The sequence below is a fragment of the Magnolia sinica genome, chromosome 3 (assembly GCF_029962835.1).
Source record: "Magnolia sinica isolate HGM2019 chromosome 3, MsV1, whole genome shotgun sequence".
NCBI classification, from domain to species: Eukaryota; Viridiplantae; Streptophyta; class Magnoliopsida; order Magnoliales; family Magnoliaceae; genus Magnolia; species Magnolia sinica.
The window spans coordinates 21,415,088-21,442,579 of record NC_080575.1 but is presented as its reverse complement, the minus strand read 5'-3'; the positions used below and the strand labels follow the sequence as shown (position 1 = coordinate 21,442,579).

Genomic DNA, 27,492 nt, shown 5'->3' with positions numbered 1-27,492 from the left:
AATGTGGTCCACTTGAGATTGGGATATACCTCATTTTTTTTGTATCACTATAAATTGATCTAGAAAAATAGATAGACGGAATGGATGAAACACATACATCATGATGGGCCCACAGAGCACCGACCACCAGCTCCGGGGCTGGTGTCAGGGGGTGTAGCCAATCCGTTTCCCTGTCAGGAACGTCCACGGTCCGTCCGTGAGATGACGCCCAAATTTGGGCGCGCTCTCAAAATGGAGCTGCGCCCAAAAAGGGTTATTTCTCTCTCTTTCTCTCTGTTCCCTAATCTCTCCATTCCCTGATCTCTTCTTTCCATAATCTTCTCACTCCATCTTGATCTCTGCTTCATCTCTCTCATTCTCCTCCCTCTCTCTCCAATGCATCAGCCGTGAAGAAACACACGCCGTGAGGCTCCTCTTCTATCTCTCTCCATTGTAGCAGTCGTGAAGCTCCTACCCGAAGAAACACACACCGTGAAGCTCCTCTCCATAGGTTTGATATCTTTTTCCCTTTATCTGTATTTCAGATTTGAAACATTGTAACTGTCTAATGAAATAGCCTACTGTCTGTTTGATGAAATGGCTGGATGAAATGGCATGCTATCTATTTGATGAAATGGCATGCTATATGTCCCTGGAGAGGTGGGCTACACCGACGCTCTTAAGATGATGAAGAAAAAATGGGATTAGGCTTTTGTTGGGTTGAGTTGACTGAGTTTTTGTTGAGCAACTGAGTTTTAGAACGTGAGACCAGGTTGTCCACGGTTGTATTGGTGAACTACTACTGCTGAACGATTCCTTAATACTGATCAGAAGGTGGAACATTTGTGGCCCCAAGCTAGGTTGGTTGGGCCACCATTATGAGTGGTCCTGTCTCACTCACACTGGATTTTTGTGCAAGTGATTATATAATCATATCATGCCTCGTAAAATAAGGGGGCACCATAATGACTTGGTTCCAAATTTGAACATATCAGTCTCAGTTCGATGAGAGCTCTGAAAAAAGGAAAAAAAAAAAGAAAAAAAAAGGAAAAAAAGAGCCCAAGATCAATGAAAATAGCATAATGGTGGTATTGTTTGCCCTTTTTGCTCCTTTATATTCCAGATCACCCAACTGATGTGAACATACATGAACTTATCACGCACACACAACCGGAACTAAAAGGCCTGTTGGGATTTGTTGAAAGCATAGGTGGGAAAGGAAATGATGCTCCCTGAGAAACCTTATTTCCAAGAAGTGTGAGAAAGGAAGTAGTGTTTCACCTGTTTGTTTAAACAATGGCCACTAGTTTAAAATTAATGGCTTCTATTTTCCAAGCAACAACCATTACTCACATGGGCCTTCCTTTTCTTTTGTAAATATCAGGCGTGATGGATTACAACTTCCGGTTATGGGGCATTATTTTCCAAGAGCCTGTTTGGTAGATGCCTGAAAATGAGTTAATCTCATTTTTAAATAACAGTAATTCATTAGGAATCCTGGATCTTGAATTTCTATTTACCATTAAAAAAATAAGCCATTGAAATGAGAGTTTCATGTGTGTACTGCATCTCTTACAATGCATTTCCTGCAGTGCTATTTTAACATTTTCCTTTGAAATAAGAGTATTGTTACTGAATTCGATAGTATTTTGTTACACTAAGAATATCAAACAATTTGCAATCAGGTACTTGGCATAAAGCAACAAACCAATCTGATACATAAGGTCTTGAAAAAGGTAATCTACCTATCCAGAGAAACATGCACTGTTCCCACCATAGGATGTCCTTTTGATTCTTTATGTACTTCTACAATTTTAGTCTGTGCATATTCTATGTTTGGTATATTCTAAGTGATTACTTTTGGGGGGTTATTCTGTCAATATTTGTGGATTATCTTGCAGAATGGACTTCTTGATGGCTCTAATCAGTCTAGGTTGAGACTCACCATCCCAAGAGAGCCTGAACTTGAAACATCACAAAGGGCACAAAGGATCAGGTATACTAATCAAAACTCATGTTGATTGTGTACTGTGCGCTCTGAGAGGGAAAGCATAATTTTGTTTAAGGAGCTGCAGGCACATGGTTTTTTTATTGATTTCAGGCCCAAGCATAGTACAAAGGTTGTAGGACACATTCTTTCAGCTATTGCCTCGTTTAAAGCACGTCCTTTGAATAGAAAAGTTGGTACCTACTATCTACAAGAGAGTATCTTTGAGATTATTATATTAGGTCTTTGAACAAACTACTCAGCAGGTTTTTATTTATTCTATTTTGAGATAGCATGCTTTTCTATTTTACGGATTCTTGCAGCTCCTTCAATGCCACTCATACAGAAAAGCACACCAGGGTTGCCTGAGTTTCAAGTAAGTGGTTAGCATTGATTCTCTGCTCTCTTCATTCTGTTTTCCATGCTGTTTTTGCCACTTTCTTATAGCACATAGTTACATCTTACAAAATTGGTTCTTGCATAATTCAGCTGCTGACCTTTCTTTTGATCTTGTTACTTCTTAGGAATTCCACTTGAAGACATCCCAGAGGGCCATGCAACCCTCATTTACTGCTTCATTTTCATTGCAGCATTCCAATAATTCAGATAAAGTAACTTCCGAAATTTATTTTGATTTGGACATTTCTTTATATAATGCATGAATTTCTTTTATGAATCAATAGACAATGTTTTGTTTCTGGCTAACATTGAGTGGATCATAAATTGTCTTTTCATTCTCATCACAAACAAGTAATTTGTGGTACAAGTCTCACATAACTATAAAACTAGTTCGTCAATACGTATTGGTGCCAAAGACTCTAAAAATTTACAACATTAGGCTTTAATCCCTTCTCAACCTCAAAAGTAAGTTCACTAAGACTTGTTGCCATTTTTAAAAAAAAGGTTGTATTTAAACATATAGAAATAATGAAAAGGCTTGTTAAAAGTGTTTATACATTATTGCCGCATCTTATTATCGTTCATGGAGGCTAGAGTGAATGTATTGATTAGATCCATTGCACTTGTTTGCTTATGAAAGTAGTTAGTATCAGGGATGAGATTTAATTCAAACTGAAAAAATCTTAAAACTTATATGCCTTTTGGCTAAGTTGATGTCGCCTACATTATGTTGATTTGTGCAGGTCAGAAGTTATAGGTGAGCTAAAAGGGGAAAGAAATGAAGAATTGTCCCAATTCAAAGCTCGGCCTCTAAATAAGAAGGTATCATTAATTATCACTGTATCTGGATCTTGTTCTTGTACATAGTCATATCTCAACAATCTCTATCTAATGTTGTAACCTAGATATTGTTGAGTAAGGGGGATATGGGTGTCTTTATAAGTAGCAAGAGAGAAACCACTACCCATGGTATGCCATTGTTCTCATTTAAGGTGGTGCATGATTTGCAATTTTCTTTGAGTTTTTTTTTTTTTGCAAGTGTTTCCTTACCATTATCATTTTAAACTTCCTGACAGGAATTTGATTTCTAGACAGACAAGCGCCTTCAGCAGAATCCACCAATAGAACTGTTCAAGAAGGTAGATGTGAAATGTCTGATTATGTGGCTGCTATGATGAAATTGCTTGTTGTAAACTAGGAGGAGCTTTCATGTCCCAACCTTTTATACTTCTTCTATCCATATATGTTACCAACTTATCCTTCCTTTCTAATGGTAAAATGCTAGCTCTCATTGAAGTCTGAACTTCAGCAGCAGAATACCATAGCTGAGTCGGCATTGTCTCAGCCCACTCGTATATTGATTAAGGTTTTGGTCTCTTTCTTTTCTTTTCTTTCTTCTTTTTCTTTTTGTTAAATTTTCTCTAAGTGAACAGTTTGTTGTTGTGTTATAAGCATCATTTCTATGATTTTCATTTACTTCCTAGTATTTCACGGGGGGCATGTGTTATTATTGTCAAGGCTCAAAGGAGAATAGATATTCTTTACAACAACAAAACAAGGTAACTTGCAAAAGCAATGCCAAGAAAATATGGTAACATCTATTGTTCTCAAATTAATTGGTTCTCTTTAGTCTTTCTGCTCTTTTAAACTGGAGCCATTTTTATTTTTTTTACAAGCTCTATTCTGGTCTTCCTGTATTATGTCTCTTCAATGGTAATTTCCTTGTTTACGCGAACTCTGATCTGTAGATCTCAGACATGAGTACAGAAAAACTGCAAAGGCATGGGGCAAAGCAGACTCAGTATTACTCATGTATTAGAGACCATGATTCCTAAGGACTTCTTAAATTGCCAGAGAATAGGGTAGGTGCTGACTGCAAAAGCAAGTAGGTATCTTGGTTGAATTGTGATAACGAATGATCTTTTAAGAAGCTACTTGTAACTCTTTTTGCATATACAATGTTTACATCATCAACCCTTTTTGCAATTACAATTTTAATTTTTTTTTTTGTGCCACAACATTAATTGGGAATGCATGCTCATGATTGTATCATATACAGCTTGCAAGGCACTTGATATAGGAGATGTAGAGCTATTATTATAGCTTGCAAATGTTTCAAGCGAATTAATCCTTGTGTTTAGTTCCTGCCCAAACTCCACCTGTTAGTTACATACATGAAACAGGATTTGTAAAGCTGCCTCCAAATATCTGGGACAAGGTTATGACGATTCTGATGATGATATGGTTCCCACTTGTGCTCAGTTACCATTCTACAATGCCATGAAAATGGAATATGAAACATTTTTTTATCATGGTTTTTGGCAATTTTCATGCTATGAAGGTTCTTTTAGATTAAGTATATTGAGAATCTACTGGAAGCAAGGTTAGATTCTCATCCAAGATGAGCTGCAACTATAGATGTCTCATATTTCATTCTTAAAAAAGTTGTCTCATATTTTTTGTCCTACTGCGTGCATATGGAATAATGGATGGCTCACCTGAGATGGTACTACTGCTTCTATAATAATTTTTTTTTTAAATGTAATGGATGATGGCTTGTGTATTGTTACTCTCAGCCAATACTTAAGAAGTTTTGTTTCACGAGCAGCACAATATATGCTTTGTGACCAAGATTTTTAATCACAACTTGATCTTCAAGAAGTGCTAAACCTGTGTTGATATCAGTGTTTTAAATAGCGGTAGCGTGCTACATAGTGTTCAACCCTCCGTAGCGTGTAGTGAAATAGCGTAGCGTGTAGCGTAAGCTACACAATACTTCTACTTTTTTAATTTTTTATATATATATGATAAATATTAAATAGTAAGAAAAAAGTAAAATATATAAATGTCACATTCTTCAAAATAAAAATCCTAAAGTTAAGAGCATTAAGTACAATACAAGTATGAAGAACATAAAACCGACAGTAACCAGCATTTTAAAAGGGAAAACATCAGGAAAAAACTGAAAATACCAAGTTATTTTGTTTCCACATCGAAAAAAATTCAAAAAAAAAGAAGGAACAATGGGCCTTAAAAAAATTTAATGGCAAACGCTCAATCACATGGTTTCCCGTGGTGTGGTCCACCTGAAATGTGGATCTAACTCATTTTTTTAGCTCATTCCATAAAATGAGTGTCCAAAATAGATGGACGGAGCAGATAAAATATGTTACATCATAATGGGGCCCATGACGCTACGACTCATGACTGCAACATGAGCAGCGTCCCCAAAATAAAGGACGCGGATTAGATACTTAGAGGTTGAGTAGCGAGTGGGCTACTGAAGTGACGTCACCAAGTTCCGTGGGCCCCATTATGATGTATGTGTTGTATCCACACCGTCCATCCATTTTGAGATATCATTTTAGGGCATGAACCAAAGAATGAGGTAGATAAAAAGTTGTAGTGGACCCCACCACTGAAAACATTAGGGAAAGTGATTCCCACCGTTGAAACTATCCTAATGTAAGACCTGTGTACTAGTCCGTACTGTTCCGTTGGCTTCCGCGGTCCTTCCGGTCAAGTTCCGGCGACCTTCGCACCGTATCCAGTGTTTGCGTACGATCCTAAGCCAGGTCCCGCGCACCGACGTCGGCTTGATCCGAAAGTTGTATCATAGCGACCGCGTCGTCATCGCGGTTCCAACGCTGTGACTTGCGCACCGAACCGATACCCAGGTAAGAAGATGCCAATCAGCGTTTATTCCGAAGAAACACCGCGCGTTGCGGATTTCGAGGGAATCTCTACACAATTAGTCCCATCAATTAACCATTAATGCATCCCATACATCAAGTACTACACCCATTCCCTGTTTTTTCAAAAGTTCACCATCTTTCCACCTCACCATTCCTCTTTTACCTCATTTTCAACTAAGGCCATACTTCTTTTACAAAATTTCAAAACTCATCCATACCCATCTATCTCCCATCCTTACAACACCACTCCATTCATCCTTACACCCATTATTTCTATCTCTCTCTCTCATTCTCTAGCAAATATCCAAATCCCATGAGAAATTTCACACATCCAACACACTCTCTCAACTTCAAGTGTGGCCCACCCTCTCATCTCCAATCTCAACCATTCATCTTTCATCAACCTCCATTAAAAGTGAAGGTAAGGAGCATTGGAGTCTAAGGGACCAAGAAGAAGGAAGATAAGGTGGGTGATCTACCGTTGTTTTCAATTTTAAGGGTCACTTGTTGTGGGACCCACATTGATGTATGAAATGTAGAGAGGGGCCCATAGTGGCGGGGTTCCTCTATCTCACCGTTTGTCTCTCTTTCTTTCTCTCTCTCCCTCCCTCATTTCTTCTTATTTTGATGGTGGTGATGATGTATACAACAACCTGGACCGTCCAGATTGTTGGTCGTCTAGTAGATGAGGCTCACTTACTGCCCGATTTCGGGTCAGCCTAGATGGAAGGAAACCATAAATATCCACTTCATCAAAAGTACTAGTGGGTCCCACATGTGTGGACCCACATGTACGCGCTAAATTTGGGTCGCCGTCAGCAAGTCTGCGGGCCCAACCGTGATGTATGAGTCTATATCCACACGTCCATTCTTTGGACGTGAACCCCCATAGCAGCGTGTGGGGTCCGCCATGGTGAATGTGCCCATCCAGCCGTCTGTCCAAGCTTGGACAGGGACGCTGAATGTTGAGTCTGCTTGATTAAATAATAATAATAATAATAATAATAATAATAATAAAAATAAAATAAATAAACTAAATAAAAACATCCAGACCATTCATACATGTGGGGTGTACGTGTGATGTATACCCATGCCGTCCATGGCCTGGACGGTGGGAGCCACCTTGATATATATGCTTACATCCAGGCCGTTCATCCAGGCCTGGATCTGGATGACTGGATGGTTGACGCTCCTAAATTTCCACTCACCCACGCATATATATATATATATATATATATATATATATATATATATATATATATATATATATATAATATTAAATGTTAAGGTGGGCCGCTCCTGCGTGTGGACCCACCACGTTCACATGCATTAGATCAGCACCGTCCAGAGCGTTCAGACTCTGGACGGTGGCTCTTTCTTCATTTCATGTATAGTGAGTATATTATATTATAATATATTATATAATATCATACTATATTATAATATATACTTATAACAGGGAGGAGTGGGATGTAGGGTGACCGCCTGCGTGGGACCCACCAGTGATGTTTTCTTTCCAGCCGTCCATTTCTGGACGGTGCTGGATGGGTTGCACCAGATGTGCGGGTCCCATCCACATCATCCAGCAACTTGGACGGGTGGAGCCCTTCATGATGCATACTTGTATCCACGCCGTCCATTCTTCTAGCGAGTTCGTCTTTGGCTCGAGAGAAAATCAAATGAAGTAGATTCAATCCTCTGGTGGACCATGTATGTGGGCCCCACCCCTGGTGTTTGTATTTCATCCAAACTATTTACTCATTTGGTGGACAGTCACCTGTGGGGCCCCCACCTTGATATATGTGATTCACCCAAACCGTCTATACATTTGGTAAGCTCGACCTTGGGCTTGAGAAGAAAAATGAGACAGATCTAATATCATGTGGACCACACTATAGAAAACAGTGGGTTTGGACGTTTGCCATTGAAACCTTTTGGGTACAGAGGTTTAGACCAATATGACACTTGTTTATTATCTTAATACTCGGTCTTTGTAAACTTATAAACAGACTGGATGGAAATTAAATGCCATAGTAGGGCCCATTGGAATTTAATGGTAAAAATCTTTAACACCATTATTAATTGTGGTATGGTTCAGATGATCCTTTGGATGAGATTTTATATATATATATATATATATATATATATATATATATATATATATATATATATATATAATGCTCTAAAATGATCTCTAAGCAATAGGTGAATGGTGTGATTGGTTTAGAGCCTTTTGTATCGGCCCATTTAACCCGATCCGTTCGACTCGGCCCATTCGGTTAACTCATTTGATCCGACCCTTTTGATTCGACCCATTCAATCGGCCCATTTGACATATTGGAGGCCCATGGGTCGAGGCCTAATGAGATGTACATAAGGCCCATTGCAATGTGCGATTCCACCATGGTTTATGTGATGAAGCCCTGGGAATAATGTTGGTTTGACGTCCACATTGTAGGATGATGTTGGTTAAATGTCCGCATTGTCACTCTCCCTAAGTCTATTGTTAGGCCCATACTAGTAGTGTAGGCCGTCTAGGCCCATCTCCGTTATACACAGAGCTCATCTCTTTATACATGTTTAGTATAGATCCATGATTCATGATCATCCGCATCATATGTATGCCTAATGTGAGGAGTGACCGATCATATCATATGCCTTCGGGCGGACTGCTTATGGGCTTCCTGATAGGCGGAGTTGCCTCATATAAGTGCATGGTATACGCAGGATTGTTGCATGACTGATAGTGTGGCTCATGCACTTGCATTTGTGTGATTGTAGTTACTGTATGCCCTAGCCACATCAGGGCCATAGCCTCCACAGACACATCGTGGATGGCAGGATTGGAAACCGGAAATATTTGGTTCTAGCATATGAGCGCCATAGACGTCCCTGGGTGAAAATCCCTAAACCCGATGGTACCAGAGGATGACTCCAATGTCGAGACCGAGTGGATATATGAACGCACGAGGGCCGAATACCGGGAGGCTGCGTCTCCCACTGTGTCGTGGTCGATTGGAAAGGAGTGTGGCCTTACTCGCCCGAGGGTAGGGGGCAATACTAGGCTGAGTTTGACCAGCTCGCGAATGGGTCCGCTATTGACGTGCCGGATAGGTATTGGCAGACTATTGATCAGGTGAATAGTGAGGTTTCTTACGCTCACTTGGACTGTGCGGCTAGGAGAGCGACAGTGCCATTTGGAGTGTATTGAACCCCAGTGATTATCTAGAATGAGAACTGTACTGATACATGATTGGCATGCTTGAGTTGCATCTCGCATCGCATGGCCGTATTATGGCCGATGGCATTCATATATTGCACCGCATAGCCTTGGTACGGCTGATTGCATTCATGTACTCATCGCCATGATTTCGCATTACTCTGACCTTACATTTTGAGCACGCTTATATTGCGCACATACTTACACCACCCTCTAAGCTTTCTATAAGCTTATGCACGATTGATGCGTGCAGGTGACGCCAGGACGCAGTCGCAGCCATAGTCTCGCTGTAGTTGGAGCGTGCAGCCGAGCTTCTGGAGTTTTGTTTCTTTTGTTACATTGTATTTTCCCTTTCTGTCGCATTGTACTAAAAAGTTTTTGATCATAGTGGATTTTGTGGTGGTGTTCTTGTGGTTATTGTTTGTGGGTTATGTTTTTGTTATGCTCATTATGAATCAGACTGATGATTTGAAACCCTCCTTATAGTATCCCAGGATCGGAACCTGGTGAATGGGTATCGGGATCCGAGAACGGGGTTCTACGGAGGCTGTCGGCGCCGGGTTCGGCGATCGGGAATTTTGTGAGCCCGGTTTCCGAGTTTGGGGCGTGACACCTAAGGCCCAGCATAATGTTTACTTGAAATCCAACTTGTTCAAATGTTCCAAAAAACATGAAATAAGGGAAAATACAAATATCAGTTGATCTAAAACTTTTGTGTCCTTTAGAAGTTTTTAATGGTGGGCATCACTGTCCCCACTGTTTTTTGCTCTAGGGTCCACTGAAGCTTTGGATTTAACTCATTCTTTGGATGTTGTCCTAAAATGATATCTACAAATGGATGGAAGGTGTGAATACAAAACATACATCATGGTGGGGCCCACGGAATGTGGTGACGTAACTTCAGTAGGAGTCTAGCTACTAAACCTGTCAATAGCTAATCTGCGCCTGAAAAAAAGGGTCCGATGCCATTTTAGAAAGGGGAATAGGGTTTCCCGTTTCTATCTGGAACCCAAATCCCAATCTGAGGGTTTCCATTTCGAACCCAAATCTCTTAATCGAACCAAAATTCCCGAGAGATCGCAGATTATTCGCCGGAATTCTCGTTGATTTTGAAAATTTTCATCCATTCGAAGAAAAAAAGAAAAAGGGGAGGTTTTTTCGTACCTGCGGAAGACCAAAACTCAATTGTTGTCGATCAAGGCCCACCGAATTCTTCTTCCGATCAGGTTTACCTCTTCTACAGGAACCGAAATCACCTTTTTAAAAAAAATTTATATTTTATATTTTATTTTTTGGCATTTACGATGCTCTCGCCAAAATTACAGGTAGCGCACGCTACCTGCGCTACACGCTACGAAATCGTAGCATACGCTACGACCCTTGTAGCGCACGCTATAGGGGATATACACTACCTACTACGCTACGTAGAGATTTTGCTACGCTACGTTACGTAGCGTACGCTACCGCTATGCTACGCACGCTACTGAAAACACTAGTTGATATATGTTTCGGGATACATTCGTTGTGAATAAATTTGGCTCATCTTCCATGCAGAGGTCCGCGATGGGCAAGTGTAAATTTGGGAATCTTCATCTGCATGCAGTGTTATGGAATCCACAGAAGTCTAGGAGTACACATATCAAAGGTGATATCCCCAATTTCTATGGTTTACTGTAGATTAAGTCCAGTTTCGCTGCATGAAAGGTTATGGAATCTTATGTTGTATCAATTCTGCATGTTCAAAATATTGGAACTCATCTTCAATCGCTTTTCCACTCTTTTTTTTCTTTTGTTTTTTTTTATAGTTCTTCCTTCAATTTACTGAAGCTTCTTCCATTGAAGGGAACACCATCCTTAATGCTTGGTAACTTGGCCCCTTCGGAGCTCCTAACATTGAAATCACCCTCCTTGGTAGCTAAACCTCTTTTCAGGTCTTCTATATAGGTTATTGATTTTTGAGCTTGTACCATTTCTTGCTTCTTCCGCTAGTGTTGTAAACTACACCTATGCAATTAAATCAAGGCCTAAATGTTGTTTAGGTAGTAAAGCTTCCATGAATAACTGATTCTCCTGGTGATAGCCGGTTTCTTGAATAGATACCCCACCTAGTTGTAGCTCTTTCTGAACTCTTTTATCAAAGTTATGATTTCAAATCCACTTTGTTCCATAGAGACTAAAATCCACTTGATTTCAAATCCACATTTCCAAACCAGCCTTTATAGTTTGGATCAAGAGAATACTTTGGAAATGAATTCTGACTACATGGAAATTGAGTTAGCCACTGTTAGTGAAAAAAACACCTGTGAATTTGATTTTCATTTCCAAGGATTTTCTCAAAAAAGGAAGTAGCAAAACTCTGTTTTAAACCCAATCATCATTACAATAGTCACATTCAAGTTGTCTGTTGCAGTTTTGGTAATGGTGCTGAAACTTCCCATAGAATGGTGCTGGAAGCTTTCTCTGGCTCCATATCCAGATACCCTGGATTCAAAAGAATTGAGAAATAGAGAAATCTTTATAATATTTTCTGACCTAATAAATTTAAAACTCTACTGATCGATGACTGTAATCATCATTGATTTACATTTACATTGGTGCACTGATCCAGGAACATTAGTATGTGTTTCCTATGCGTTTGTGTGCATAAAGTTTTGTTTCTTTCCAGCATTGATGTTAAAATTTGATTTTGTAATGTTTAGGAGTGTAAGTGAGAAAATTAAGGATGAGGTATTGGCAGAAGATCAGAAAGATGCCTTCAAGGTATTTCTATGCGATTTCATTCGTATAATTTTTTGTTCTGGGAATAACATTGGTGCAGTTATCTTGCTCTGAGCACCTGTAGTCTTGGTATGTCTCATTGTCCTTCAATAATTTAATATATCGAGATTTCTTTCCCATCATCATTTATATTTTTCTTCTTAATCGATACATTGGAAGTTAATATAATCATTTACTCTGTTTTACAATCTTTAAAATCTTTATATGTAAATCTGTGCGCATATGCATTGTTGGAGAAACTAAAAAACTTACTTATTCTCAGATTGCATTGTGAAATATGCATCCATTATTCAAAGAAAGGGCGACATTCCAAGCACTCACACTCTCTCCTTGCTAGCTAAATTGGTGAGTCTTCTTTCCTTCATACTATATGATTCGTTGATGAAGTGGCCTAGCCATTTGGACAGGCCCATATTTATATATTATCTCGAAATTGATGAAGTAGATCTGGATGTGCGTCGAAGCTATCCGGATGTTGAGCGGGGGTCCCTGAAAGGTGGGAACCGCTGTTATGACCATGATGAAGCTGTATATTTCCTATGGATAGCAATATGGGTAGCATGGCTCTTTGAACAGGCCCATGTTTATATATTATCTCGAAATTGATGAAGCAGATCCGGATGTGCGTTGGAGCTATCCGGATGTTGAGTGGGGGTCCCTGGAAGGTAGGAACCGCTGTTATGACCATGAAGAAGCGGTCCATTTCCTATGAACAACAATATGGGTTGCCTGGCCATTTGGACAAGCCCATGTTTATGTATTATCTCGAAATTGATGAAGCAGATCCGAATGTGCATCGGAACTATCCGGATGTTGAGCAGGGGTCCCTGGAAGGTGGGAACCGCTGTTATGACCATGATGAAGCTATCCATTTTCTATGGACAACATTGGAGGGGCCTGGCCAATTGGAGCAAGCCATGTTTATATCTGTATTTGTAGGGACCACACACTTAACCTATAACCTAAACCTATGCTCAAATCCCAAAACCTATAATTACAACCTAAACCTTAACTTAAACCTATAACCTGAACCTATAACCTAAACTCAATTCCCTAAACCTTAACCTATAACCTAACCTAAACCTATACTTATAAGTTAAACCTAAACCTTAACTTATAACCTTAAACTAAACTTATAACCTTAACCAAAACCTAAACCTTAACCTAAACCTCAACCTAAACCTTAACCTATTCTCAATTCCCTAAACTTATAGCTTATAACTTAAACCTAAACCTAAACCTAAACCTATAACCTATAACCTAAACCTAAACCTAAAACCCAAATGTATTCTCAAATCCCTAAACCTAAACCTAAACCTACACCTAATCCTAATCTCAACTCCCTAACCTAAACCTACACCTAATCCTAATCTCAACTCCCTAACCTAAACCTCAACCTAAACTTGAAAACCCAAACCTAAACCCGATTCCGAACCCAAACCCAATTTCCCAAACCTAAACCTTAACCTATTCTCAATTCTCAAAACCTATAACTTATAACCTAAACCTAAACCTAAACCTTAACCTAAACCTAAACCTAAACCTATGACCTAAAACCTTAACCTATGACCTATAACCTAAACTTATAACCTATAACCTAACCTTAACCTAAACCTAAAACCTAAACCTTAACCTATAACCTATGACCTAAACCTAAACCTAAAACCTAAATGTATTCTTAAATCCCTGAACTTAAACCTACACCTAATCCTAATCTCAACTCTCTAACCTAAACTTGAAAACCCAAACCTAAACCCGATCCCGAACCCGATCCCGATTTCCTAAACCTAAACCTTAACATATTCTCAATTCCCTAAACCTAAACATTAACCTAAACCTAAACCTAAATCTAAACCTAAACTTGAAAACCCAAACCTAAACCCGATCCCGAACCCGAACCCGAACCCGATTTCCTAAACCTAAACCTTAACCTATTCTCAATTCTCTAAAGCTATAACTTATAACCTAAACCTAAACCTAAACCAAAACCTATGACCTAAAACCTAAACCTACACCTAAAACATAAATGTATTCTCAAATCCCTAAACCTAAACCTACACCTAATCCTAATCTCAACTCCCTAACCTAAACCTAAACTTGAAAACCCAAACCTAAACCCGAACTCGATTTCCTAAACCTAAACATTAACCTATTCTCAATTCCCCAAACCTATAGCTTATAACCTAAACCTATAACCTTAACCTAAACTAAAACCTGTGACCTAAAACCTAAACCTGCACCTAAAACCTAAATGTATTCTCAAATCCCTAAACCTAAACCTACACCTAATCATAATCTCAACTCCCTAACCTAAACCTAAACCTAAACTTGAAAACCCAAACCTAAACCCGATCCCGAACCCGAACCCGATTTCCTAAACCTAAACCTTAACCTATTCTCAATTCCCTAAAGTTATAACTTATATACTATAACCTATAACCTAAACCTAAACCTATAACCTTAACCTAAACCAAAACCTATAGCCTATAACCTAAACTTATAACCTATAACCTAACCTTAACCTAAACCTAAAATCTAAACCTTAACCTATAACCTATAACCTAAACCTAAACCTAAAACCTAAATGTATTCTCAAATCCCTAAACCTAAACCTACACCTAATCCTAATCTCAACTCCTTAACCTAAACCTAAACCTAAACTTGAAAACCCAAACCTAAACTCGATCCTGAACCCAAACCTGATTTCCTAAACCTAAACCTTAACCTTAACCTATTCTCAATTCCCTAAAGCTATAACCTATAACCTATAACCTATAACCTACACCTACACCTAAACCTAAAACCTAAACCTAAAACCTAAACCTAAACCTAAAACCTAAATGTATTCTCAAATCCTTAAACCTAAACCTACACCTAATCCTAATCTAAACTCCTTAACCTAAACCTAAACTTGAAAACCCAAACTAAACCCGAACCCGATTTCCTAAACCTAAACCTTAACCTATTCTCAATTCCCTAAAGCTTTAACCTATAACCTATAACCTAAACCTAAACCTAAACCAAAACCTTTAACCTAAACCTTAACCTATAACCTATAACCTATAACCTAAACCTATAACCTAAACCTAAACCTATAACCTAAAACCTAAACCTAAACCTAAAACCTAAATATATTCTCAAATCCCTAAACCTAGACCTATACCTAATCTTAATCTCAACTCCCTAACCTAAACCTAATCCTAATCTCAACTCCCTAACCTAAACCTAAACCTAAACTTGAAAACTCAAACCTAAACCCAATCCCGAACCCGAACCCGATTTCCTAAACCTAAACCTTAACTTATTCTCAATTCCCTAAAACTATAACCTAAACCTATAACTTGAACCTATAACCTTAACCTAAACCTAAAACCTAAACCTAAACCTAAACCTATAACCTTAACCTAAACCTAGGTTTTGAGTTTAAAAGTCCATCCTAGGTTTGAACACATTACTCGTGTTGAATTTTGTCATACTTTAGAAGATTTGTAAGTACATTTTTTATTTCTTCATATATAAGTGTTTTTTTTTTTTTGGTCTTTCTTCCTTTTGAGATGTATATAAAGGCATGTTTGTTTGATTGTGTCTACAAATGTTGTTTTATACAGGTTGACAAGCTAAAGAAGTCAGTGGAGGATGAAATTCATTTTCTCAAGGGAAGGGTTTCAGAACTTGAAAGTGATCTTGTATCGAAGTCCACAGAAGTTACATCTGCAGTTTAAAGGAAAGAAGAAGCTCTATCTTTTGCATTTGCTGAAATTGACCGTCTGAAGGAAGAAAATTCTGTAAAAACGTGAGCATTATTGAATGCATATGGAGGGTGTTTACTGTGTTGGAGTGTATTTGTTTCTTGCACATGAGGGCATGCCTTAGTTGTAATTTTTATAATAGGTTGAGCAAAGTGAAGTATTGTTTATTTAGAAATGTGAATGCAGGATGCATTGTATGATTTGATTGTTCTTTGTAATAAATGCATTGTTTTTTTTTTTGATTGCATTTTATGTACTATTTCTATTAATATTAAGCTTAGATGAGTTATTAATCATAGCAGGTTCTTGCAATGGAAACAAGTCGTATTATTATAATTTTTTTAAAAATAGCTACGAATATATTCCGTAGCTATAGCTACGGCTTTTGTCCGTAGCTATTGGTATCTATTGCTATAGATATTATTGGGAGCATCAGTATCTATTGCTACGGATGAAATCAATTTTGCGACGGATATGATCCGTAGCACATCCATCGCTATTGGTGGGGTAGGTAAAGATATTGCTATGGATATAATCCGTAGCCATTGGTATCTATTGCTACGAATATAATCCGTAGCTAGACCTTTTGCTACTCTACCAATAACGACGGACGTGCTACGGACTATATCCGTAGCAAAAGAGCTTTGGCTACGGATTTTGGCCGTAGCCTTTGCCCGTTTTTCTTGTAGTGAGGGGTGACTGAAGAGGAGTTTGACGAGGAAGAATATTATGCTAGCGTAGTTGAGCCGTTGGAGCTCAACTAATACTTTATGATTTACATGCTTTCATTATTCAAACTTTATGCTTTTAATTTCATGGATTGTAATTAAAATCCCTCACTGGGGGATTTTATTTTTCTTTCATTTACATGTACTAAGCTCATTTGTTATTACTCACGATATCCTTAGCTTATTCAATAGTTGCCTTACTTTATGTCATGAGATTTGCCATTAATTAATTGTATGTTGTATACTTTATGACATAATGCTCGGGTTCTCATTCGCGAGTGACTCCCTTCGGGTTATGAGAACCAGGGTGTTACAAGTTAGTACCAGAGAGAGAGTTTAGACAAACCTTGCTTTTGGGAAACAAACTAAGATGTTAGAATTAGATATTTGAAGCTAAGTAAATTTTTCTTAGAGAAAATTTGAAGATATAGAGACCCAAAAACTTTAGGTTCCTTAGGAAATCATTTAGACAACCATGGAACTTAAGAACAAAACCTAGGTCCTCATTGTAAACTATCAGGGTAGCCATTAAAGCTAAAAAACTGAGCTTAGGTATTGTGGGTGAACAAATACCCGTTATAATGTAATTAAGATCAAATGAGAACATACCTTAGACCTAAGAAACAATTTTTAGAAACTTAAAATTTGAAAGGAATAAAATTTTACCTTCTATAAATTATGTTTTAAAATATGAAAACCTAGAAGTTATGAGTTTAGTTAGTCTTAACTATTCAGAACACTAGGGTAATAACTTAGACACACCACATTCCCTATTCTCCTATATGAACTTGACCATTATACTATACTACAACAAACTTTCCCTAAAAACGACAAAATCACATTCTCCCCCTTGCTATTTTTCTAAAATGAAAATCCTTAAGGGAAACAACTACCTTGTAGTGCGAATATAATAAAGGATGTTGCTCTAATAATGTGTTTCCCTAGTTATAAGATAAAATGCCTCTAAAAACACGAGCCCAGCAGGCACAGGCCTCATATGCAATACCGTGATATTCAAGAGGGGCGGATAGGGAAGACAAACCCATATATACTTTAGCACTTTCAGCAGGGCTTGTAGATCCGGACTCGACATCAAGAGGGGAAACTATTCCACCACCCCAATTAACTCATCAGATAGGTCTTCATCCTTTGAGGCACAGACAGGGGCCCTGTGTTCACAACCCCGAGTATAAGGTCGCGATGTAGTAATAATCTCGGTGAGACCGAGGTCGAATCCACAGGGACTAATCTCGTGTATTTTTTGAGAGCGACTAGAACTAGAACCAGAAGAAGATGAAAACCTAAATCTGGAATATGTGAGAGAATAATTGTGAACAACTTAATAAAAAACTTGTGAAATTCAAAAGTGGGAAACTAGGGTTTCCAAGGATCCACTTGCAGAGATCAGGGAGATCTATGCTTGATTCACGAACACATCTGGAATCAGAGTCCCATCTTTATCCAGTTGGAAGATATTTCATTAAAAATCTAATCCCAACTTCCTTTGATCTAATTCTCAATGCATGAGAGATATGAGAACTAGAAATGATTCCATTACAAAACCATGCCCATGAGACAAAGCAAATAAAAGAATTTACCAATTCTCTAATCTATCTGAGAGAATTGTGGAAGTTAGGGCAGATTCCATCATCTAACAATGCACAAAGGATGATGGTGAACAACAGAATTTCCTCAATTCATAATCTCGATAATGAAAAGAATATACTCAAAGCTATTGCAGATCCATTGTAATTTAAGTTACAATAAATCATTAAAAACTGAAAGTATTTTTTATAATCAAACTAGAATCAAAGAAAGTTCAATATAAACATGAATCAAATCCATAGAAAACATCCTATTACGCTAAAAGCTTCACCTCTTAGCCCTAGTTAAGAGGTTTAGCCAACCATAGATATGATTGAACTAGAATCTCATAGGGGTTGTTTGATTTTTCATTTCCCGGGTAAATATAGGCAAATAAGTAATTATTACATGTGCCCCTATTTGAAATTTGTTGGGAATTACATTTCGAAAAGTGATCCATACACTATATGTTATTACTGATTTAAATATGTAGGCCCCACCATGATATATGTGAGTTATCCACACCATCCATCCTTTTAAAAAATACATTTTAAGGCATGAAACCAAAAAATAGAAAAATCAAAAGCTCAAGTGGACCACACTTTAGGGAACAATGATCATTAAGACGCCAACGGTTGAAAGTTGTTTTCTCCCTAGGCCCCACATTGATGTTTATTTGTCATCTAACCTGTTCAAAAGGTCACACAGTCACAAATATAGGGGAAACAAAAATATCAGTTTGATCCAAAACTTTTGGGGTCCTCAAGAAGCTTTCAATGGTAGGAGTTCAATTCCCATTTTTTCCTATGTTGTGGTCCACTTGATCTTTGGATCTGTCTCATTTTTTTGCTCATGACCTAAAATGAGTTGGCTAAAGGGATGGATGGTGTGGATAAGACACACACATCATGGTGGCCCCACGATTTAACAATTTTCTCCCCGATGATGTGAGGAGTGCTATAAATGAAAGGTGGAGATCAACATCACCTTAAAAATCTAATTATAAATACACATGTAAGTAATTGTTACCCATTTACCTTGAATTACTCATGTAATTAGAAAATCAAACCGGCCCTTTAGGAAAGCAGAATAAAACATCCAAGGAAAAGGGAAGAAAAACTCCATGCTCCATACATGATTCCATACAGTACAACCAGATTCCTTTTTTAAAAAGCCGTATTGTAAGAAAAACATCAAGATGCCTACCTAAATCATTTATTGCAACATGCCCACAAACCGCTGGCTTTACAGCCACAGCCATCAGTAAGTGGATACTGGTTCCTCCCACAGATGCACGGGACTGTTTTGTACAACTACCTGTATATGGGAACTAAGATGGTGTTTCTATGTCATCCAATCCGTCCATTAGGGTGACCCCATGATTATAAGAGATTCCCCAAAAATTTGACAACTCTTTTAAGATTTGGACCATCAAATGAAATTGGAGATTTTTTTATGGTTGTCCGTTGTTTTCTTAGGTGTAGCCCACCTTGTATGATTTTTATCAGTCTTCTTTTAGAGATTCTCATGGGATATCCTTATGTATAGATTAGATGCCATACCCACACACCAAGGTGGGCCCTATATATGGCCAGTTGCAGGAAATTCTCATCTACATCAGTTGTAGAGAAACCGACCTACGAAGAGAGAGGATTCATCTCATTCTATCAGTGCAAGAGGATCAAATTCCTCTGTGGGGACATGCGGGCCAGTATTATATCATGGTGGACCGTTACATAGGATGAGCCCACATTGGTTTGGAGATAGAACCAAAATTCTCTCTGATCAGATGATCACAGCCATTTGATTAAGATCCTTTGAAATGGACGGTGGAGCTTAATTGGATGACAGTGATCGTCCAATCAGGGCGATTTTGGGTGCATCTGAAACCCTTGACCGATCCCTCCTATCCAGTGAACGTCCGTAATCGAATGGGCCCATCTGTTGGGCCCCACAAACGTCATGTAGAGAAGAGAAAGTCTACTACTGCAAATATAAGAACTAAATCTACCGCGATATTTATTCCAAAATGAAAATCAAAACGTACAGACGGTTCTATCAAAACATTATCTATATGTTGGGGGAGTGTTTGGATGTCCCTATCGAATTGGATTGCAATCACGAATCCATTAAAATATGGAAAAAAGCAAACACTTCAAATTGCAATTGCGTACATCCAAACGCTACCGCGATCGAGAAAAATTGCGCACTCAGGTAAGGAAAAAAAAAAAAAAAAAAAAACAACAACAACAACACTAACATCAGGCCACTACCAAAAGGCTAACCAATGCAACCAAAACCACCAACGGCGGAGATGAGAAGAAATTGCTGAAGGTGGGCCCCACCGAAGATGGGGTCGACGAATTCCCTCCGGCGCCGCTGCTACTGTTTCCAGTCACTGTCTCCCCTTTCATGAAATCCAACGTACCATTGGCATTCAGGTTCGCCGGCGCCATATCGTGCCTTTTAGGGCTCGATCCGTCCATTTCGGGCCCCACCTGCCACACGTGGTTCACCGTCGTCTTCGTCCCCGTTGGGAGGACGACCGTCGCGAAGATCGTGATAGCGTCGTTGGAGTACACGGCCTGCTTCTCTGGAACTTCGAAGGCGATCTTCCCTGGGACGATCGGGCTAAAGGAGCTGATATTGTAGGTCTGGACGACGGTCGAGCCGTTGGAAGGGCGGTAGGCGATGAGGGCTTGGGATCCGATCATGCCGGTGGCGGTGGGGTTGATGCCCCATGAGATCCAGCCGTTGGATTTGGCGGGAGGGGCGGTGAAGGCGATTGAAAGGGAGGAGTTGGATGAGTCGTAGGTCCAGTGGAGGTAGGAATTGAGGTGGGGCAGATCGGTGCAGAGGGAGTACACTTTGTTATTGGAGAATGTCTGGGACGTGCACGTGGCGGAATGGGTGGGTACTGATAGGAGGAGGAGAGAAATAACGGCGAGGATTACAGGAGGAGTAGCCATTGTTGTTGAGATGGAATGGAATGAGAGAGACGAGGGTGAGAGGACTGAGACGAGAGGGAGTTCTGCCCTGTTCTGCTTTTGTAGTGGGAGTGCGAGACATCTGCCATACACGTGGCATTCACGCAGAGAATCTGGGTCGCATTTGTGAGAGAGAGAACAAAAGCTAAGACAATCCACGCACATGCCACTTTTTGGTCGACTCGATGTTCACACGTGCTAAAGACTCTCGTCAGGTGGGCCCTTTACTGCCACGCGTGAAGAACGACGGCTGCCTTCATGTACGGGAGTTGTAACAGCTTAGACGGCGAGTTCCTGACCATGGAGGCCGCCTCTACTTGCTACAAGAAAATCATGCTATTGCAATCCTCTACTTGCTACAAGAAAATCATATTGGCCCAATTTAATTGGACCACATCATCATACACTGTACTTAATACATAATGATAGAGTGTGGATTAAGTACTTACCCTCGCCCATTCTTAGGCCTGAACAAAGGGAGGCTCCTAAGGGGCCACCATGATGTATGACTTTTATCCACACGGTCCATCTATTTTTTCTTACCATTTTAAATTAATGGACCAAAAGTAAGGTAGATCCAAGGCTCGAGTGAGCCACACTACAGGATGCACCGGTGCAAAGGATGCCCACCATTGAAATCTTTTTAAGGTCCATCGTGTCGTTTATTTTCCATCCAACCTGCTGACATGGTCATATACAACTGGATGAAGTGAAAAATAAATATCATCTTGATCCAGAACTTCCGTGGTTCTTAAGAATTTTCAATGGTAAGATTGTAATCCCCACGATGTGGTCCATTTGAACCTCGGATATTCACTATTTTTTGGGACCATAATCTAAAATGATATGGAAAATGGATGAACGCTGTAGATAAAATTCATACATTACAATGGCTCCTCAGTGACCCTTATAGGGCCCGTTTGGCCGGTGGGCTTGGAAGGGATTGGATGGTATTGAAAGGGATTGGAAGTTAAATCTTAGAATTGGCCTGGCGTGCCAAACAGAGCTGGTGATCTGATCCCAATCCCATGGATCTTAAGACAATCCATTGACAACGCCATCATTACCTTTAAATTCCATCCAATTCACCCTAATACTTTCAAATTTGCCTGGGACGTATGTTTGGTTCGAGGGATGGGAAGGGATGGGAAGGTTTAATCCCAGGATTGGCTGGGCATGCCAAACACACCGGATATAGCAGTCCAAGGATACAATAATCCCATGGATCTCAAGACAATCCACCGACAACACCATCATTACCTAGAAATCCATGCCATCCACCCCAATACCATTCAATTCCTTCCAATCTACCCAACCAAACGGGCCCTTAGAGTCTCTGCCTGTCCTGAGACCTGAACAGGTGGGGTAGATCCTCACACATAATGCTGCTGACAAGGTCAATAATGATATAAGAAAGTATAATATTTTTACTAAATGGTAAAGAGACGATACAAATTCCTCCATTGTTCATCCATTTTGCAACTCATTGTAATGGTGTAAAAAAATGATGCACAAAAAACTCAAGTGGACCACACCACATCAAAAACTGCTTATTAAACACTTAACATCAAAAAATTCCTAAGGCTGAAGCACATAAAAATCTCCGGTGGACCACACCACAACAAACAATGTTCATTGAACGCTCATCATCGAAAACTTTCTGTGGCCCATTGTAATGTTTATTGCAACATGTTGATACGGTCATGAAGATTGGAATATATGTATGAAGGGAAAAATATATATATATTAGCTTAATCTAAAGCTTTTGTGGCTCATAAAAAGTTTTAAATGGTCCATCACCAATATTTTCTATAATGTCGTCCACCCGATATTTAGATCTCTTTCTTTTTATGTCATGCCCTAAAATAAACTGGAAAGATGGATGGACGGTGTGGATATATAACAATTTTTTTATTAGTGGGTGCTGGATTCAACCCGCTAAGTTGTTACCCCATACCTCATCCGCGCCCGTTTAAAACACTCCGATCAAGCAACGGTTAAAATTAAAATGCTGGATGGTCCAATTTCAAAGGAAATCAGATGCCTAGAAGTGCAAATCTTCAGTTCTGCTCGTCCACAGCTGGGCCAGCATTTGGACGGAGTGGATATAACAGGCAATATTGGTGGAGAGTTCTGCTCCACTACACCCAGAGGTATTGGAATTAGATGCGCCGAAATTCTAGCCGCTTGATTTGGTTCCTTTCGATCTAAACTATGTGATAGGGATCCGTTTGAACAGGGAACGCAAGAAAATATTTCAGATTGAATATAATTTCATTATACAGATAATGCTGACCGTCCATGTACAAAACAAAAGAGCAAGATTAGTAAAGTGTTGAAGTTTTATTCGTTGCCTATCTACTGTACAAAGTAAAGAACATGATATAAACGGTTTGGATCGTTGCAAGATTACCCAGATTCAAAGGCAAGAGTCACAACGTATCAAATCACAATACGTCGCGATGTATTGCTACAAATATCCGGAGCGGTGGGAACTACTTCTGACTGTAGGCGTGTGGCAAGTTGACGAAAACAGTTATGATTACAGGATGGGGAGAGGATTAGGTGCGGCATCGGCCTCAGCCAACACAATACGTCCCTGATCGTGGGGCCCACTTTTATTTATATATTTGGTATCCACGCTGTCCATCCGTTTTTCCAGATCATTTTATTCTGTGAAACCAAAATTTAAATAGATTAAATTCATACCTGGACCACACCATAAGAAACAGAGGATATTGAACAAAGACCATTAAAAACTTCATAGGACCCACCTTAACGTTTATTTTCCATCCAATCTGTTGATAACGTCCCACAGACCTCAATGAAGTCAAAAAATAAATTTCAGAATGATCGAAAACTTTTGTGATAATAAAAAGTTTTTAATGGTCAATCCCCACTGTTGTCTGTGGTGTGGTCCACCTAGAGTTAAATCTATATTATTTTTGAATGGGGTCTAAAATTATCCGGAAAAAACGGATAGACAACATGGATATGCAATAAATACTTTAAGCTTAGCCCCACATTTAGAGATGCACTGTGTTGGGTAAGGCCAGGGCCGTACCTAATCTGCTCCCACTGGATAGCGTCGCATTAACTTTGATTGGACCACGCAAATGTCGTGTCGGATCAGTGAGAAACAGCAAAACGCATATGATACACGGATCAGATGTAAGACCCATCTCCAAAATCAGAACAGAACTATTGGACTACCCTACCTATGACGAATGGGTGTTTCTTTTTTAAAGCAAGGGGAGCAAGAGCATGCGTATGGATTTTCATACTCTCTAGAGTATCATATTACTCTTCTGACAAGACAGTCGCAAAGTCCATGACTGGCGGCTCATTTCGACGGTTGACTCTGCACCGTTGGTGCCCTGAACCTGCCCGTCACTCCATTGGGAGAGTCACAGCTTTCCGTCGTTGAATGCTATACAACACCCTTTATTAAAAGACCCAAGCTAGGTGGAGCCCACCATGTTTCATAAATTGAATCCACTCCGTTCATGAGGTCCTATAGTCAATTCTAGTTCCTGAGGAAACAAATTAGCGGTATCTAGTACTCAGGTGGGCCACAAAACAGGGAACAATGGAGATGCAATGTCAACCATATGTCCTATTCTTCACCAAACCCGTTAATCAGCTGTAAATCACAGGATTAAGCAATTATACAAATATGAGACTGATCAAAAATTAATGCAGGCCTTGCGAGCGGATTGCCTGTGAACCTGAGCACATGTATATCTTTGTGCCCAGGGCTGCGTGGGCTCTAAAATACCACAATAGAACATGATTCTAAAATTCATGTAGAACCAAAACTCAGGTGGGCCACACCAAAAAAAATTGGGAACAACAATGTTCACCGTTGAAACTTTCCTAGAGCTGACCATGATGTTTATATGCCATCCAAACCGTTCATAAAATGATTACCACTCAGATAAATTGCAGGAACAATCTCATCCTGATACAAAACTTCTGTCATCACCAGGCATTCAATCCCACTGTTTCGTGTGGTATGGCTCACATGAGTTTTGGATCTGCTTAATTTTCAAATACTATCCTATTCTTGTCTTTCAAAACAGATGGACGGAGTGGATTTGTCACAGACATCTGTATGACCCCACACAGCTCCCACATATTTTGTATAGAGAGGGTCTACATATCCAATATGGTGGGTCGCGTGTTTTACTAGCTGCGTAAACGGCGAACCGTCGTATAATGCTTAATATCAGTTAATAACGCTTGATGCTCCGGATTTTCTGCTAGTTTAATAAAGAATAGGGTAGTTATAAGTTATTTGATACTCTGTAAATGTATCACGCTTGATAAGCGGCCAATCTATACATTAAGCAAAAATCAAGTAGACCGTGGAGCCCTCTATCGGTGACTAACAGCACCGAAATCAGATTAACAACCTGGATGATCTGGCCAAGTGTGATGGATGATTGGCACGGACTAAGAAATTACCACAAAAATTCCCACGTGCGGTACAAGTAGCCAGACTAAGCCGTCCAAATTACGGTACCCAATCTCGAGGTGGAAACGGATTGGCTACTCCCCCTGCCACCAGCCTGGTGGCTCGTGGGCGGTGCTCTGTGGGACCCCCATGATGTATGTGTTTCATCCATTCCGTTAATTAATTTTTACAGATCATTTTATGGCTTGATATTTAAAAGTGAAATGTATATAAATCTCATGTGGACCACACCAAAGGAAAACAATCGTGATTGGATATCCACCGTTAAAATCCTCCTAAGGCCCACTGTACTGTTTATTTGACATCCAATCTGTTGATTAGGTCATACAGACCCAGATGAAGGGAAAAACAAAAATCAGCTTGATCCAAAACTTTTATGGCCCCTAAAGGGTTTTTAATGGTCGATGCTCATTCAAACACTGTTTCGTGTAATGTGATCGCCTTGAGATTTGGATATACCTCATTTTTGGTCTCATATCATAAAATGATATGTAAAAATAGATGAACGGCATGGATGAAACGGATATGTCATAGTGGGGCCCACAGAGAACCGACCATCAGCCACGGGTATGGTGTCAGGGGGAGTAGCCAATCCGTCTCCTCTCGAGGTATCAACGACCGAAAATTCTAACTCGTTTGATTATCTAGCAATTGGATTTGGTGGACATTTATTGGAGGGTTGAAAATTAGCTAAAATTCAGCTTTGACTATTGGGTTGTCGAGCATTTAACGGAGGTTTGAAAATGAAAAATAGACAACGGTCCTATTACTACGAATTAGATATTTAGGACTGGTCAACCAATCTGATTTGGTATTGTGACTTGGCCACAGAGATCCTCAGTGGGGCTTGTCTTTACTTATTTGTTATATCTACGCCGTCCATCTGTTTTTTCAGCTAATTTCAAGGTACGAATCCAAAGATGAGCTAGATCCATATATCAAATCGACCACACCACTAGAAACAACCACCACTGAAACTTTTGTAGGGCCCACCATGATGTTTATTTTCCATCCAACCGTTCATCATCTGGCTTCGGCCTTGATGAAAGGAAAACAGAAATATCAACTTGATCCAAAACTTTTGTGGCGTTCAATAAGTTTTAAATGGTGGGCGATCAATCTCACCGTTTCTTTTGGTGGTCCACTTGAGCTTTGAATATCATGTTTGGATTTATACTTAGGATGATATGCCGAAACACATGAACGGAGTAAATATAACACATACATTATGGTGGGCCCACGGTGTGGTCAATTTTATTTGAGTGGCTTTATGCCACCTCTGTAGTTTCTGAGAGCCTGCGTATCAAGCGTCCCAAACAACCTGAGTAATTCAACGAGTATCATGCATATAACTCGTTTGGGAATGGAATGAGTTTTGAGGACCGTCGGATAGTAGAAAAAGGAGACAAATTGCGTTCTTGATCGATTTTATCGAGATCTGTGATTTTGCTTGGTGGCGCACGCTTAGTAAAGTGACTAAAATAGCCAGTGGGGCCCACCTTTCAGACTCTTCATTCTATGAGCCGTTAAAAATAGCGTCACTGATCGATTTTGCCGAGGACTGTGATTCTGCTTGGTGGCGTGTTTTCAAGGAAATGACTAAAATGGCTAGTGAGGCCCACTTTCAAATCCTTTATTCTATAAGCCGTTAATCAGGTATTACTCACCATGACGAAGAGAGGAAACAAAATTCAACCTGATAAATGACTCCGGTGGGCCATGCTTCGTGTGCCTATTGGTTTTGGGATCAAATTTAGATTGTTTTTGTCACTATGGCACGTGTTACTTAGTGTTTGTATCAAAATTCATCTAGATCAAATAAATGGTGCCGATCAAGCCACGTGGCATAAGAAGATATTTGAGTAGCATGTGTAGTTAGATCGTCTTTTCAGGCTGATTTTGGTATTTA

The 27,492-nt window shown here is 39.5% G+C and overlaps 1 protein-coding gene and 3 long non-coding RNA genes across 5 annotated transcripts; 3 read left to right on the top strand and 1 right to left on the bottom strand.

The window, feature by feature from the left end:
• Nucleotides 1-293: 293 nt before the first annotated feature.
• LOC131239684 (uncharacterized) lies at nucleotides 294-3,732 on the top strand. Of its 2 annotated transcripts, XR_009168330.1 has the most exons (7): nucleotides 294-490; nucleotides 1,665-1,715; nucleotides 1,881-1,975; nucleotides 2,081-2,342; nucleotides 2,491-2,577; nucleotides 3,109-3,187; nucleotides 3,271-3,732. It is a non-coding gene; the product is annotated as an uncharacterized LOC131239684 (long non-coding RNA). The 2 variants fall into 2 exon arrangements; XR_009168331.1 differs by lacking the exon at nucleotides 2,491-2,577 and having other exon boundaries at nucleotides 3,109-3,732.
• Nucleotides 3,733-3,883: 151 nt separating this feature from the next.
• Nucleotides 3,884-5,026, top strand: LOC131239685 (uncharacterized). The gene is made up of 2 exons (XR_009168332.1): nucleotides 3,884-4,626; nucleotides 4,754-5,026. It is a non-coding gene; the product is annotated as an uncharacterized LOC131239685 (long non-coding RNA).
• Nucleotides 5,027-12,296: 7,270 nt separating this feature from the next.
• Nucleotides 12,297-15,900, top strand: LOC131241456 (uncharacterized). Its single transcript, XR_009169036.1, has 2 exons — nucleotides 12,297-12,403; nucleotides 15,667-15,900. It is a non-coding gene; the product is annotated as an uncharacterized LOC131241456 (long non-coding RNA).
• Nucleotides 15,901-20,114: 4,214 nt separating this feature from the next.
• Nucleotides 20,115-21,150, bottom strand: LOC131239683 (cytochrome b561 and DOMON domain-containing protein At3g25290-like). The gene has a single exon (XM_058237513.1). The coding sequence runs from the start codon at nucleotides 21,086-21,088 to the stop codon at nucleotides 20,381-20,383; it is 708 nt and encodes a 235-aa protein (XP_058093496.1). The 5' UTR covers nucleotides 21,089-21,150; the 3' UTR covers nucleotides 20,115-20,380.
• Between the last annotated feature and the right edge of the window lie 6,342 nt (nucleotides 21,151-27,492).

Bases quoted from the DNA above. Each gene is read 5' to 3' on its own strand.
- LOC131239683 (XM_058237513.1), bottom strand. From the start codon at position 21,088: ATGGCTACTCCTCCTGTAATCCTCGCCGTTATTTCTCTCCTCCTCCTA.